At 42.3% G+C, this 15,635-nt stretch overlaps 1 protein-coding gene across 7 annotated transcripts in view; it reads left to right on the top strand.

The window, feature by feature from the left end:
* The first annotated feature begins 11,166 nt into the window (after positions 1-11,166).
* SLTM (SAFB like transcription modulator) overlaps positions 11,167-15,635 on the top strand; it is a 55,068-nt gene continuing 50,599 nt past the window's right edge. For all 7 annotated transcript variants that reach the window (XM_030814486.1, XM_030814485.1, XM_030814484.1 and 4 more), the window contains exons 1-2: positions 11,167-11,791; positions 12,756-12,843. In XM_030814486.1, the coding sequence (XP_030670346.1) occupies positions 11,630-11,791; positions 12,756-12,843 (250 nt within the window). In that variant the 5' untranslated portion in view covers positions 11,167-11,629. The remainder of the gene's footprint in view (positions 11,792-12,755; positions 12,844-15,635) is intronic.

Below are 15,635 nucleotides of genomic sequence, written 5' to 3'. Positions count from 1 at the left end.
GAGTTTTCAAAATTCATAAACCTGATACCTCTCCATTTATTTAAGTCCTTAAAAATTTTCTGCCAGGCATGGTGGCTCACGCCTGTAATCCCAGCACTTTCGGAGGCCAAGGTGGGGTAGATCACCTGAGGTCAGGAGTTCCAGATCAGCCTGGCCAACATGGCAAAATCCCATTTCTACTAAAAATACAAAAACTAGCTGAGTGTGGTGGCGTGTGCCTGTAATCCCAACTACTTGAGAGGCTGAGGCAGGAAAATCGCTTGAACCTGGGAGGCAGAGGTTGCAATGAGCTGAGATCCTGCCACTGCACTCCAGCCTGAGCAACAGAGGAAGATTCCATCTCAAAAAAAAAAAAAAAAAAAAAAAAAAAAAGGCCGAGCACAGTGGCTCACGCCTGTAAGTAATCCCAGCACTTTGGGAGGCCAAGGCAGGCAGATCATGAGGTCAGGAGATCATGACCATCCTGGCTAACACGATGAAACTCCATCTCTACTAATAATTAAAAAGAAAAAAAAATTAGCTGGTCATACTGGTGGGCGCCCATAGTCCCAGCTACTTGGGAGGCTGAGGCAGGAGAATGGCGTGAACCTGGGAGGTGGAGCTTGCAGTGAGCTGAGATCGCTCCACTGCACTCCAGCCTGGGTGACAGAGCAAGACTCCATCTCAAAAAAAAAAAAGAAAAAAAAATTCCAATAAAGTTTTGTGTTTTCCATGTAGAGTCTTCCACATATTATTAGATTTGTCCCTAGACAGGTGATATTTTTGATATTATTTAAATGTTATTGTAAATATATAACGAGGTTACATTTGATTGAATATTAAAAATTTGGCCGGACGCAGTGACTCACACCTGTAATCTCAGCACTTTGGGAGGCTAAGGTGGGCAGATCACCTGAGGTCAGGAGTTCGAGACCAGCCTGGCCAATATGGTGAAACTCCATTTCTACTAAAAAATACAATAATTAGCTGGGTGTGGTGGCGGGCGCCTGTAATCCCAGCTACTCAGGAGGCTGAGGCAGGAGAATCGCTTGAACCCGGCAGGCGGAGGTTGCAGTGAGCCGAGATCGCACCACTGCACTCCAGCCTGGGTGACAGAGTGAGACTCCATCTCAAAAATAAATAAATAATAAATAAATAAATAAATAAATAAATTTGCACTTACTTATTCTTATGACGTAAAGACAAAAATTTTAAATAGTGCATTTTTAAAAATTTTATTTTGTTGGCTGGGTGCAGTCCCTCACACCTATAATCCCAGTGCTTTGGGAGGCCGAGATAGAAGGATTACTCAAGCCCAGGAGTTTGAGACCAGCCTAGGCAACATAGCAAGACCCTGTCTCTACAAGAAAAATTAAAATTAAAAAAAAAAATTAGCTGGGCATGATGGTGTAAGCCTGTAGTCACAGCTACTCACTCCCACTACTTTGGGAGGATGAGTCAGGAAGATCACTTGAGCCCAGGAGTTTGAGGTTACAGTGAGTTATGATCATCCTTGTAAATACCCACCATGCTTTAGCTTGGGCAACATAGTGAGACTCTGTCTCTTAAAAAAAAAAATTCATCTTATTTATGGCTGACACATGGTAATGCAATTCATTGCTGTACACTGATACTGTGTTCAGAAACAAAGCAAAACTCTCATGAATTCTAATAATTCCTTTTGTAATATCATCTGTAGATAATGACTTGATTATTGTTTTCAATCTTATATATTTTACTTTCCTTGCCTCATTGACCTGGCTAGGCTCTTCCACTGTACTGTAGGACAGTATCGATGTGCTTCCAATATCAAAAGGAAAAATAATAATTTTCACTATATTTACTATAGTTTTTTTTTAAATCCTTTATCAGGTTAAAATAGTTTCCTCTATTTTTACTTTGCTAGGAGATTTTAAAATCTTTAATGAATTGGCTTTTATCAAAGGCTATTTGATAAAAGACTATCTTGATCTATTGAGATCATCATATGATTTTCTTTTTTATTTATTTGTTTATTTTGAGACAGAGTCTCACCCTGTCACCCAGGCTGGAGTGCAGTGGCGCGATCTCAGCTCATTGCAACCTCCACCTCCCGGGTTCAAGCAATTCTCCTGCCTCAGCCTCCTGAGTAGCTGGCATTACAGGCAGATGCCACCATGCCTGGCTAATTCTTGTATTTTTAGTAGAGACGAGGTTTCGCCATGTTGGCCAAACTGGTTTTGAACTCCTGACCTCATGATCCACCTGCCTCGACCTCCCAAAGTACTGGGATTACAGGTGTGAGCCACTGTGCCTGGCCGATCATATGATTTTCTTTCTTTAACCTGTTAATGTGTCAAAGGACATTGGCTGATTTTTCAAATGTCTAATCTTTCATTCCTAAAATAAAGCCAATTTGGTCGTATGCATTACCTTTTTAAATATATTGCTATATTTAGTTTGCTACTATTTGCATCTGTTTTTGGTAAATTGTATTTATTTATTTTTGAGACAATGTCTCACTTGGCACTCAGATTGGAGTGCAGTGGTGCAATCTCAGCTCACTGCAACTTCCGTCTCCTGGGTTCAAGTGATTCTCCCTCCTCAGCCTCCCAAGTAGCTGGGATTACAGGTGTGTGCCACCACGCCCAGCTGAGCTTTGTATTTTTAGTAGAGACAGGGTTTTCCCAAGTTGGCCAAGCTGGTCTTGAACTCCTGGCCTCAAGTGACCCACCCCCCTCAGCCTCCCAAAGTGTTGGGATTACAGGCGTGAGCCACTGCACTTGGCCAAATTGCAATTTTTCTAGGAATTTGTAATTTCATCTAATTTTTTTTTTTTTTTTTGAGATGGAGTCTCGCTCTGTCACCCAGGCTGGAGTGCAGTGGCGTGATCTCAGCTCACTGCAAGCTCCGCCTCCCGGGTTCACGCCATTCTCCTGCCTCAGCCTCCCAAGTAGCTGGGACTACAGGCGCCCACCGCCATGCCTGGCTAATTTTTTGTATTTTTAGTAGAGACGGGGTTTCACTGTGTTAGCCAGGATGGTCTCGATCTCCTGACCTCGTGATCCACCCGCCTTGGCCTCCCAAAGTGCTGGGATTACAGGCGTGAGCCACCGTGCCCGGCCCTAAATTTTCAAATATGTGGCCTGAAGTTGTGCTCCTAGTACCTCTTATTTTTAATGTCTGCATGATGTGTAAAATTTTTTCTTATTCTTAATATGAATTATTTGTGTCTTTTCTCTTTTTTTCTTTAAATGCCAATCTTTTAAATTTTATAAGTTTATCAAAGTGCCAGTTTTTGGCTTTGTGGATCACTCTATTATATTTTTATTTTATATTTCATTTATTTCTACTCTTATGTTTATCCCCTTCCTTCTACTTCTTTTATTTTGCCATTCTTTTCCTAACTTAGTGAGATATATGCTTGGCTTATTTTTAATCTTACTTCTTTCCCAATAAGTGCATTTAATTCTATAAATTTCCCTCTAATCACTTCTTTAGCTGTTTTCCGTAAGTTGTGAAATGTTGTATCTTCATCATTATTGTGATTTCTTCTTGACCCTTGGTTTATTTCAAAGTGTATTTATTAATTTCCAAAAGTATGGTGATTTTCCAATTATCCTTTTGCCTTTACTTCCAGTTAAATTGCAATGTGGTCAGAGAACATATTCTGTAATTTCAGTCCTCTGAAATTATATTGAGGCTTGTTCTATGAGTAGTATAAGATCAAATTTCTAACTGCTCACGAATACTTTTAAAAATATATATTCTACATTTGTTTGTCTACTAGGTCAAATTTGTGAACTGTGTTGTTCAAATCTTTTATGTACTTACTGATCTTCTGCCTGCTTGTTAAATTAGTTACTGTGAGAAGTGCATTAAAAATCTCCCACAAAAAAATTCCCACAAAAATTGCAGATTTGTCAATTTCCTTTGTAGAACTGTCAAATGTTATGTACTTTAAGGCTTTGTTATTAGGTGCACAGAAACATAGAATTGTTCCATCTTCCTGGGGATTTGCTCCTCAATATTAAGAGAGTCTTCTATCTTCAGTGGGTTCCCCACCCCAAATGCTACATAGGTTGAGTATTCCTAATCCAAAAATCTGAAATGCTTCAAAATTCAAAACTTTTATTTTCCCATAAGTTATTGGGGTACAGGTGGTATGTGCTTACATAAGTTCTTTAAGGGTGACTTGTGAGATTTCTTTGCACCCATCACCTGAGCAGTATATACTGCACCATATTTGTAGCCTTTTATCCCTCGCACACCCCCACCCTTCCCTCGAAGTTCCCAAAGTCCATTGTATCATTCTTAGACCTTTGCATCCTCATAGCTTAGCTTCCACATATCACTGAGAACATATGATGTTTGGTTTTCCATTCCTGAGTTAATTCACTTAAAATAATAGTCTCCAACCTCATTCAGGTTGCTGCAAATGCCGTTAATTCTTTCCTTTTTATGGCTGAGTAGTATTCCTTCATATAAATATACCGCAGTTTCTTTATTCACTCATTGATGGGCATTTGGGTTGGTTCCATGATTTTGCAATTGTGAATTGTACTGTTATAAATATGTGTGTGCAAGTATCTTTTTCACATAATGACTTTTTTTCCTGAGTAGATACCCAGTAGTGGGAATGCTGGATCCAATGGTAGTTCTACTTTTAGCCCTTTAAGAAATCTCCACACTGTTTTCCATAGTGGTTGTAATAGTTTACGTTCCCACCAGCAGTGTAAAAGTGTTCCCTGTTCACCGCATCCACACGAACATCTACGTTTTTAAATTATGGTCATTCTTGCAGGAGTAAGGTGGTATTGCATTGATGTCTTGATTTGCATTTCCCTGATCATTAGTGATGTTGAGCATTTTTTCATATGTTTGTTGGCCATTGTATATCTTCTGTTGAGAATTGTCTATTCACGTCCTTAGCCCACTTTTTGATGGAATTGTTTGTTTCTTTCTTACTGATTTGTTTGACTTCTTTGTAGATTCTGGATATTAGCCCTTTGTCAGATGTATAGATTATAAAGATTTTCTCCCACTCTGTGGGTTGTCTATTTACTCTGCTGACTGTTCCTTTTGCTGTGCAAAAGCTCTTTAATTAAGTCTCAACTCCTTATTTTTGTTTTTATTGCATTTGCTTTTGGGTTCTTGGTCATGAAATCCTTGCCCAAAGCAATTTTCAAAACTTTTTCAGCACCAGCATGATATTCAAAGGAAATGCTCATTGGAGCATTTTGGATTTCAGGTTTTTGGATTAAGGATGCTCAGCTGGTAAGTATAATGCAAATACAGTTGATGCTTGAACAACATGGGTTTGAACTGCAGGAGTTCACTTATACACAGATTTTCTTCTGCCTCTGCCACTCCTAAGACAGTAAGACCAACCTGCTCTTATTCCTCCATCCCTTCAGTATGAAGATGCTGAGGACAAAGACCTATATGAACATCCACTTCCACTTGATGAATAGTATTTTCTCTTCCTTCTGATTTTCCTAATATTTTCTTTTCTCTAGCTTACTTTATTATAAGAATATAGTATACGATACATATAATATGCGAAACACATGTTAATTGACTTTATGTTATTGGTAAGGCCTCTGGTCAACAGTAGGCTGTTAGTAGTTACATTTTGGGGGAGTCAAAAATTATACTTGGACTCAGGGGCTTGGTGCCCCTAACCCTGAGTTGTTCAAGGGCCAATTATATTCTAAGATCTGGAAAAAGAAATCCAAAATCCAAAACGTTTCTGGTCCCAAGCATTTCTGATAAGGGATACTCAACCTGTACCAGCTTTGTCTTGGCTAGTGTTCACAAAGTGCATCTTTTCCAAACTTTCGCTTTAAAGATATATATATATATATATTTTTTTGAGACCGAGTCTAGCTCTGTTGCCCAGGCTGGAGTGCTGTGGCGCAATCTCAGCTCACTGCAACCTCTCACTCCCGGGTGCCAGCGATTCTCCTGCCTCAGCCTTGGGAGTAGCTGGGATTACAGGTGCGTGCCATCACACCTGGCTAATTTTTTGTGTTTTTAGTAGAGACGGGGTTTTGCCATCTTAGCCAGGATGGTCTCGATCTCCTGACATCGTGATCCGCCTGCCTCGGCCTCCCAAAGTGCTGGGATTACAGGCGTGAGCCACTGCGCCCGGCCCATTTTTGTATATTTCTTAAATGTGTTCTTCTAACTAGTTAAAAAACTTCTGGACTGACAATTATCTTTTACCTGGAATAGTTAACCCATTAATCTTTAATGTAATTACTTTTATGTTTGTTTTTAAATGTTTATCTTACAGCATGCTATTATCCCACTGATTCTATGTCCCCTCTTCTGTCTTATTCTCTGGAGGATTTTTTTTATCTTAGTTAGTTTGAAAGTTATAGAGTCTTTTAATATTTGACTAGTGACTACCCTAGAAATTGGGACATGCATCTCTGACCTTTCTGTCATCATTTTCTTCTTTCTCAAGATACCATTTAGTATTTCCTTTAATGAAGATCTACCCGTTGTTAATTCCCTCAGTTATTATTCACTATTAGCTACAATTTTATTTAAGTACAGGCAAGATATCAACCTGCTATCTTCTGATTTCCTTTTTTGCTGTTGAAAAGTAAACATTCACTGGGCGTAGTGGCTCACGCCGGTAATCCCAGCACTTTGGGAGGCCCAGGTGGGCGGATCACGAGGTCAGGAGTTTGGGACCAGTCTGGCCAACATGGCAAAACCCCATCTCTACTAAAAATACAATTAACTGGGCATGGTGGTGTGTGCCTGTAATCCCAGCTACTCAGGAGGCTGAGGCAGGAGAATCACCTGAATGCGGAAGGTGAAGGTTGCAGTGAGCCGAGATCGCAGCACTGCACTCCAGCCTGGGAGACAGAGACTCCTTCAAAAAAAAAAAAGGGCCAGGCGCGGTGGCTCACGCCTGTAATCCCAGCACTTTGGGAGGCCAAGGCAGGTGGATCATGAGGTCAGGAGATCGAGATCATCCTGGCTAACAAGGTGAAACCCCGTCTCTACTAAAAATATAAAAATTATCTGGGCATGGTGGCGGGCACCTCTAGTCCCAGCTACTCGGGAGGCTGAGGCAGGAGAATGGCATGAACCCGGGAGGCAGAGCTTGCGGTGAGCCGAGATTGTGCCACTGCACTCCAGCCTGGGCAAGAGAGCAAGACTCTGTCTCAAAAAAAAAGAAAAAAGAAAAGTAAACATTCAGCCAGGCGCAGTGGCTTGTGTCTATAATCCCAGCACTTTGAGAGGCTGAGGCTAGGAGATCAAGAGATCATGAGATCAAGAGATAGAGACAATCCTGGCCAACATGGTGAAACCCTGTCTCTACTAAAAATACAAAAATTAGCTGGGCGTGGTGGCATATACCTGTAGTCCCAGCTACTCTGGAGGCTGAGGCAGGAGAATTGCTTGAACCTGGAAGGCAGAGGTTGCAGTGAGCTGAGATCACACCACTGCACTCCAGTGGCAAGACTCCATCTCAAAAAAAAAAAAAAAAAAAGTGAACATTTATCTTATATTTGCTCCTATGAAGGCAATCTAATATTTTTCTCTGCCTCCTTTAAGATTTTCTCTTTGATCTTCTGTAGTTTCACTATGATGTGTCTTGTATGATTTTAAAATGTATCCTACTTGGGCTTTGTTGAACTTCTTGAATCTATGGATCAATATGTTTCTTAAATTTTAGAAAATTCTCATCTATGATCTCTTCAGAGATTGGTTTGACCCCATTCTCTTTTCTTTCTGAAATTTCAACTACAATTATTTTGGATTTCTCTCTGAATTCTGTCTGTCCCTCACTCTCTGTGCTGGATATCTCCAATTTCTCCCTTCTCCAATCCTCTATTCTGTGTCCTAAGAGGCAGATATTTATTTATTTATTTATGTTTTAGATGGAGTCTCGCTCTGTTGCCCAGGCTGGAGTGCAGTGGTGCAATCTCAGCTCACTGCAACCTCTGCCACCCGGTTCAAGCGATTCTCCTACCTCAGCCTCCTGAGTAGCTGGAACTACAGGCGCCTGTCACCATGCTTGGCTACTTTTTGTATTTTTAGTAGAGATGGGGTTTTACCATGTTGGCCAGGCTGGTCTCGAACTCCTGATGTCAGGTGATCCTCCCGCCTTGGCCTCCCAAAGAGCTGGGAATACAGGCGTGAGCCACCGTGCCTGGCCTAGACACTGTAATTTTAAAAATATTTGTAAAAGCAACTTGTGAACATAGGTAATTTGTTGTATCTCCCTTCAAGGATAATTTACATTTGCTTCTGCTAGGTAGCAGTGGCATTAATATGACACCGTTAGGTCTTAGAACATGACTTCATGTCATTAGCATGACATCAAGATGGTTGCAGTCTTTGCAAGCCTTTCCTTACTCTAAGTTCATGTTTTCTTCTAGAGAGCAGTCCTTTAGTGTCCCAAAATTAAGTCTGGGGCCAGGCGCGGTGGCTCACGCCTGTAATCCCAACACTTTGGGAGGCAGAGGCAGGCAGAGTACTCGAGGTCAGGAGTTTGAGACCAGCGAGGTCAGGAGTATGAGACCAGCCTGGCCAACATGGTGAAACCTCGTCGCTACAAAAATACAAAAATTTAGCTGGGCATGGTGGTGCACACCTGAGCTGCTCAGGAGGCTGAGGCAGGAGAATCACTCGAAGCCGGGAGGTGGAGGTTGCAGTGAGCGGAGATTGGGCCACAACACTCCAGCCTGAGTGACAGAGCAAGGCTCCGTCTCAAAAAAACAAAGTAAACAAAAATACCCCAAAAAACAACAACAAAACAACTAAGTTTGGGATGGCAAATCAGGACCCCTTCCTTTGGCAGACTCAGCTCCACCTTTTATCCCTTAAATCACCCAAAAGTGGTGCTCAAATCTCACCTGTCTTTCAGCATTAGCAAACAGCTTCTTTTATTCCAAATGGTGGTCTCATCTCGCTAGATTTCAGACTTCTCTCAAATTTTGGCCCAGTAATTTCTCATTATCTTGTTATTTCTTTTATGGTTTTGATGTTTTAAAAAGTTTCAAAATGTTTTGTCAAACATCTTCATTATCTTCAGAGAGACATCTATATGATTTATCTCCCCATCACTATTTAATATAACCTATGCGCTTTTCATTAAGACAAGTACACAATAATATAACTATTGCCAATAGGAAATAGCTGAGTCAAATGAAGATGTTTCAAGGTAGGAAAGGTTTAAAAGCCTATTCGGGCTAGGTGTGCTGGCTCACGTCTGTAATCCCAGCACTTTAGGAGGCTGAAGCAGGAGGACAGCGTAAGCCCAGGAATTTGAGACCAGCCTGGGCAACACAGTGAGAGACCCTGTCTCTAAAAAAAAAAAAAAAAGAAAAGAAAAATTAGCTGGGTGTGCTGGCACGCTACTTGAGAGGCTGAGGGGGAAGGATCACTTGAGCCCAGGAGTTCGAGACCAGACTGGGCAACAACGTGGTGAAACCCTGTCTCTACAAAAAATACAAAAATTAGCCAGGCGTGGTGGCAGGCGCCTGTAGTCTAGCTATTCAGGAGGCTGAGGTGGGAGGATCACTTGAGCCTGGGAGGCTGAGGCTGCTGTGAGCCATGATTACACCACTGCTCTCCAATCTGGGTGACACAGTGAGACCCTGTCTCAAAAAAATAAAAATAAAAACAAAAACAAAAAAAAGAGAGAGTGTAGCTGTAAGTCCCCAGATACATCTCTTAAAATATTGAGGACTGGGCCAGAAGATTTTTTTTTCTTTTTTTTTTTTTTGAGACGGAGTCTAGCTCTGTTGCCCAGGCTGGAGTGCAATGGCGTGATCTCAGCTCACTACAACCTCCGCCTCCCGGGTTCAAGCGATTCTTCTGCCTCAGCCTCCCAAGTTGCTGGGATTATAGGTGTGTGCCACCACGCCCGGCTAATTTTTTGTATTTTCAGTAGAGATGGGGATTCACCATGTTGGCCAGGCTGGTCTTGAACTCCTGACCTCTAGTGATCCACCCGCCTCAGCCTCCCAAAGTGCAGGGATTACAGGCATGAGCCACAGCACCCAGCCTTTTTTTTTTTTTTTTTTTTTTTGAGACAGGGTCTTGATCTGTTGGCCAGGTTGGAGTGCAGTGGCCGGATCTCACTGCAACCCCTGCCTCCCGGGTTCAAGTGATTCTCCTCCCTCAGTCTCCTGAGTAGCAGGGATTACAGGTGCTCAGCACCACGCCCGGCTAATTTTTGTATTTTTTGTAGAGACGGGGTTTCTACTAAACCCTGTATCTTGGCCAGTTTGGTCTTGAACTCCTGACCTCAAGTGATGGGCCAGAAGATTTCTAAGGAGTCTTTGCATTCTAAATTATTATTGTGAAACCAATACTGTAGCAGAGACAGAGCTGGATTTGGAATCCGGAGCCTGGGATTTGAGCACAGCTCGGCCACATACCAGCTGTGTGAACATGGGCAAGTAATTTAATCTCTCTAAGCCTCACGGAGATTTACCTGACAGACTTGGGAAGGATTAAGGGGGTTACTGTACGTCAAAGTGCCTTATAAACTGTAAAGAACTACCCTAATGTCAGGTATTCTTTTATAATGTCCAGTCTTCCTTTTTTTGAGCCAATCAGAAAAAGTAATCTAAAGCGAGTCAGATCTCAGGAATTTAAGTTGTAAAACCAGTAAATACAGTATAGTTAACTGTGCATCATAATCACCTTATGGAATTTATAGAATCGTTTTATTCTATCAATGCTTCCACTTTGATAATGAATAATACAAGGTAAAATTACAAATAGGTACTCACTTGTACAGGCCGATCCTCCATAAGAAGATTGTCACTGTTCTTGGAATCCCAAATTTTGGGGGGGGAAATAGTGAACACAGTATATGATAACGGCAACAAGTACTTATAAGCTAGTTTTCTCATTCATTGAACAATTTCGTGTTGAGCCATTAGGTCTACAGGGGAGGATAGCAAACCTGAGGCCAACAAGAAAGAAGTTTTCCTGTTTTTCAAGTGAGCAAGGGCAACCCTAGAATAACCTAAGCTGCCACGGGCAGGGCGATGATGTTTTTTCCTGAGACAGCCAATGAGGCATGTGTCAAAGGCCAGCCCTTCCTATTCTTTGGACTAATAGCCCTAGAATTGCTTTGAGGTCTTTTGAATGGAACTCGGGGAACCTAGTTCGTTGGTGCACACCGGCGACAATTTTTCGATTATTCAGCAGAACTGATAAAGTATTTCCCTGAGAGGTTCAGCGCGCGCACGCGCCCCCTCGGTTTGTGTTGAGTAACGCGCGCACCATGTCATTCAGTACCTGCACATCGTTGTTGCTCAAGACTGAAGACGTTGCAAGAAAATGGCCAACGAAGCGACGAGGGAACGGCGGCGCGGCGGACGTTGCTGCGGTAGGACGTGCCTGACCTCCCAGTCCACACAAGGGAGCGCACCGCCCAAGTGGCCGCGGCCCGCTCGACTGAGCGCGCCGCTGCCGGTCCCTGCGCCAGTGCGCATGCGCGGCCGTCATCCGGGTGCTGGCTGCTGCTGCAGGTTGCGCTGGGGTGGCCGACCCGGGGAGGGGCCAGCGGCTCATTGTGCGTAGCGCTGCGCGGCGCCGGCGGCCGCCGAGGCCTGGGTGGAAGTTGGCGCTGCTGCCGCCGCCCTGCAGCCCACTCGCTGCCTCGGCAGCGCGCTGCTCTTCTAAGATGGCTGCCGCTACCGGTGCGGTGGCAGCCTCGGCCGCCTCGGGTCTGGGGGAAGGTAAAAAGATCACCGATCTGCGGGTCATCGATCTGAAGTCCGAGCTGAAGCGGCGGAACTTAGACATCACCGGAGTCAAGACCGTGCTCATCTCCCGACTCAAGCAGGTGAGGCCCGGCGAGGACCGGGAAGGACCGGGAAGGGGAGCTTAGGCCGCGCCTCGGCGCCCCGCTTCCGCCGCAGACTCCGGCCGCCCGCAGCCGCTGGGACCTGCGGAACGGCATGGTAGGGAGGCCCGGGGCGGCTCCCGCGAGTGTGGAGGTCGGGGACCCTTCCGCGGTGCCCCCGCCCCGCGCCCCGGGCCGGGCCGGGCCTGCGAGGGACCGGCCACCGCAGCCCAGCGCGCCTCCGCCTCCCCGGGACGTCCCCGCCAGGCTGCGAGGGTTGCGGCCGCCCGGCGCGGCCTCCCAAGGGCGATCGTGGAGACCTGGGAGGCGCTGGGTCCCCAACCTTTAGCCATGGTGAGCGTGTGCATTTCTTGGCCTCAGAGAGAATGGTTACTTTGGTGACTTCTGGGAAGTTACCGTTTAATTGTGCCCAACCGTTTCTTCCCCATCTTGAGGGGGAATTGGTAGTGGGAGTTGATGGGTGGGTGACAGAGTTTTTGTTTTCCACTAGGCTTTTAATTTTGCATCAGCGCAATAATTACTTTTTCATTCCTGATTAGCTTTCTGGTTTATTTGAGTGAGCGTTGGAATTGTAGCAGAGGAGCAGTAAGTTTGCATTACAGAAACTAGGAAAACTCTTTTTAGTTATTTACTTTAGTAGCTAGCAACTTTTCTGCAATAGAACATATTTAGATTTTTGGCCAGTATGATGCGATATTTGATGATCTTGACACGGCAGAATTTAAAACTCCTTGCGATTTTGATACCTAATGATTTTTTACCCTCTGAAAGTTTCTCTCACTCTTTCGTATAGTTTAATTGCTCATTTTCGAAGTTGGTTTATGAAATGACTGGCAATTCTAATGTCTTGAGGCTTGAGGTTTGCTAAATTTTTTTTCATTTCGTTTTTATAAAATAAGTTTAGATAGATTGTGTAGCATATTAACTTCTCTTTCTAATGTAGGCTATTGAAGAGGAAGGAGGCGATCCAGATAATATTGAATTAACTGTTTCAACTGATACTCCAAACAAGAAACCAACTAAAGGCAAAGGTTGTTACGAGTTATGAACATGTTTTAAAATATATTTTGGTTATATAACTTGCCTCTGCTCTTGTGCCTCTTGCCCTGTTTATATAGTGCTACTCTTTGCTATTTCCCTCTGGCACTCTGCCTTCTTGGGTCAAGGAAGAAAAGTTACTGTTGCCAGGCTTTGGGTGACTTGTAGCCCTTAAGATTCGGCTGAAGCTGATTAGAAAGTGAGAACAGTTCTTTATTGCTTCCGGAAAAAATTACAAAGTCAAGTTGTATAATGATGCTTCATAGTGTGAAGACCTGAATAAAATACAGTTTAACACATGTCTACCTTGCCCCACAATTGGCAGAGTATTGATGGAATTCCTACCAAATCTTTCACCTTGCCTCCTTGCTGTTTTCTTTAGTATATTAAAATTCTATAACCTTTATGTTTGGTACTTTGTTTGACTTGGGGAACTTAATTTGCATTTATGCCATTATACCTCCTAATTTTTAGTGAAATTCAAAAAGACCTCACCAATCATACTAACAAGGTAGAGGGAAAAATCCATGATTAATTAGCTTAAAAAAGTTTTAAATTATAGGGATGTTAAAGATTCTTATTTTGTAACTTTTAAGCTAGAGCAGAATATATTTCTAGGATATAATGATTTAGTGACTAGCTAAAAGTGGTTTTAAATGAACATTTTGCAGTATGGAACTTAGATATTTTTTAAAGCTTCTTGGTAAGTGAAACCTTTACTTGAATAACTGCAAATTTCTCCCTCCTATAAGGACAGTGGCAGGGGGTGGACATGATATATCTGGATTCTGGTCTTTACCTACAGTTTTCATGCAGAGTTTGTCATGAACAGCTGCTGCATTTTTTGTAATCTAATTTTCTTTACTGCTTTAAGTGATCCAAGTGTTACTCCCAACCACTGAATGATTGCAACTAAAATAAAATGAATAGATTAATTTTGAAAAGGGAATATTAAATTTTGATCTTAAGCACACCTGGGTATCAGAGATGAGGACAACTCACTATTTTGAGTTTTCCTAGGTTAGGAGAGTCCCCTGTTTGTGCCAAAGGAAACTGAAAAGGGCTAAGAAGCATTCCCTGGGAGAGGTGGGGATGTAGTTTAGAGAAGTAAAAAAGTTATCTTAAAGGTAGCTTTTAAGATAACTCTGACTCAGTATATCACTTTGAGAGATACATTTTCTGTATTTAGAGAAGCTTGTCATGAGAAGACTGCTAACAAACCAGAGGCTATTTCAAAATGGAAAACGATAGAAATTCAGAAATAAGTATATCAGGAATTAACCATGTGTCTTGCAGTGGTTTTGATTCATATCTTTTACCTAGCATGCTGTGGTAGTTTGACAGGTACTGTGTATTAACCGTAGTCCCAGGTTGTTTGAGTTGATTATTAGTTTAGCATTGAAAATAAACATCATTTATTCCTTTCTCACCTACTTTTAATTTCTCTGTATATCCCTTTTTCAGTTTTGACTAGGAACATCATTTATCTCTTATTAGAAATAATTTCAGCAATATAAAATTTTAAGGGTTTTTTCAATACATTTTATGACATAGGTATATATATCATATATATGATATATAGATGTGTATATATATATATATATAATAGGTGTATATATATCATATGATATATATATATTTTTTTAATAGGGTATTGCTCTGTTGTCCAGGCTAGAGTGCAGTGGTGCCTAGCTCTTTGCAGCCTCAAACTCCTGGGCTTAAGTGATCCCTCCCACCTTAGCCTCCCTGGTAGCTGGGACTACAGGCACGTGCCACCACAACATTTTAAATAAGTAAACATTATTTATTTTTATCAGTATGTTTGCTAATTTTTTTCTTTGTATGGGTTATACTTGAACTTTATTCCATAACTCTGATGTTAAGAGGTCTTAAGGTATTCAGTTAGAAGTTGTAACATTTGGGGGCCCGGTGCAGTGGCTCACGCCTGTAATCCCAGCACTTTGAGAGGCTGAGGTGGGTGGATCACCTGTGGTCAGGAATTCGAGAGCAGCCTGGCCAACATGGCGCAACCCCGTCTCTACTAAAAATACAAAAAAAAAAAAAAAAAAAAAAATAGCTGGGCGTCCTGGCGCGTGTGCCTGTAGTCCCAGCTACTCGGGAGGCTGAGGAGGCTGAGAGAGGAGAATCGCTTGAACCCAGGAGGCGGAGGTTGCAGTGAGCTGAGGTCACACCACTGCACTCCAGCATGAGACTCCATTTCAAAAAAAAAAAAAAGAAGTTGTAACATTTAATCATTTGTCTGTAGCAGGCCTCATTCTAAGAGATGCATGACAAAAAGCTCTAGTCTTCTTGAATTCCGGCTATCATTGTTATGAAAATCCTGTGAATTACAAAGAATATAATGTAAATCTCCAACTCCAAACACAGTTGGAATTAATTTACAATAAAGATGCTTATTGATTCAATTATTTTATTTTTATTACTTTTAATATGAGAGATTTTGAACCCAGTTTACTTATTAAAGAATGCTCTTGTCTCAAATTCCAAGCAACTGATCATCTTTAGAGCCAGTTTTGCTTAAATGCGTCATACCAACTCAGTTCTAGCCTTCGAGATGTTTTCTCTGCCAGTTTACAAAGTGATAAGATTATTTTAGCCTGGGTGCAGTGGCTCATGCCTATAATCCCAAAAGACCAAAGTGGGAGGCTCACTTGAGTCCAGGAGTTCAAGACCAGCCTAAGCAACATAGTGAGACCCTATCTCCATTTTAAAAAAGAATTAAGGTGTTTAAATAATAACTTTTAGAAACCAAATTTGTATAGGG

The sequence above is a fragment of the Nomascus leucogenys genome, chromosome 6 (genome assembly GCF_006542625.1).
Source record: "Nomascus leucogenys isolate Asia chromosome 6, Asia_NLE_v1, whole genome shotgun sequence".
NCBI classification, from domain to species: domain Eukaryota; kingdom Metazoa; phylum Chordata; class Mammalia; order Primates; family Hylobatidae; genus Nomascus; species Nomascus leucogenys.
Note: the sequence above shows the minus strand (reverse complement) of the source record. Positions and strands in the feature narration are given on the sequence as shown.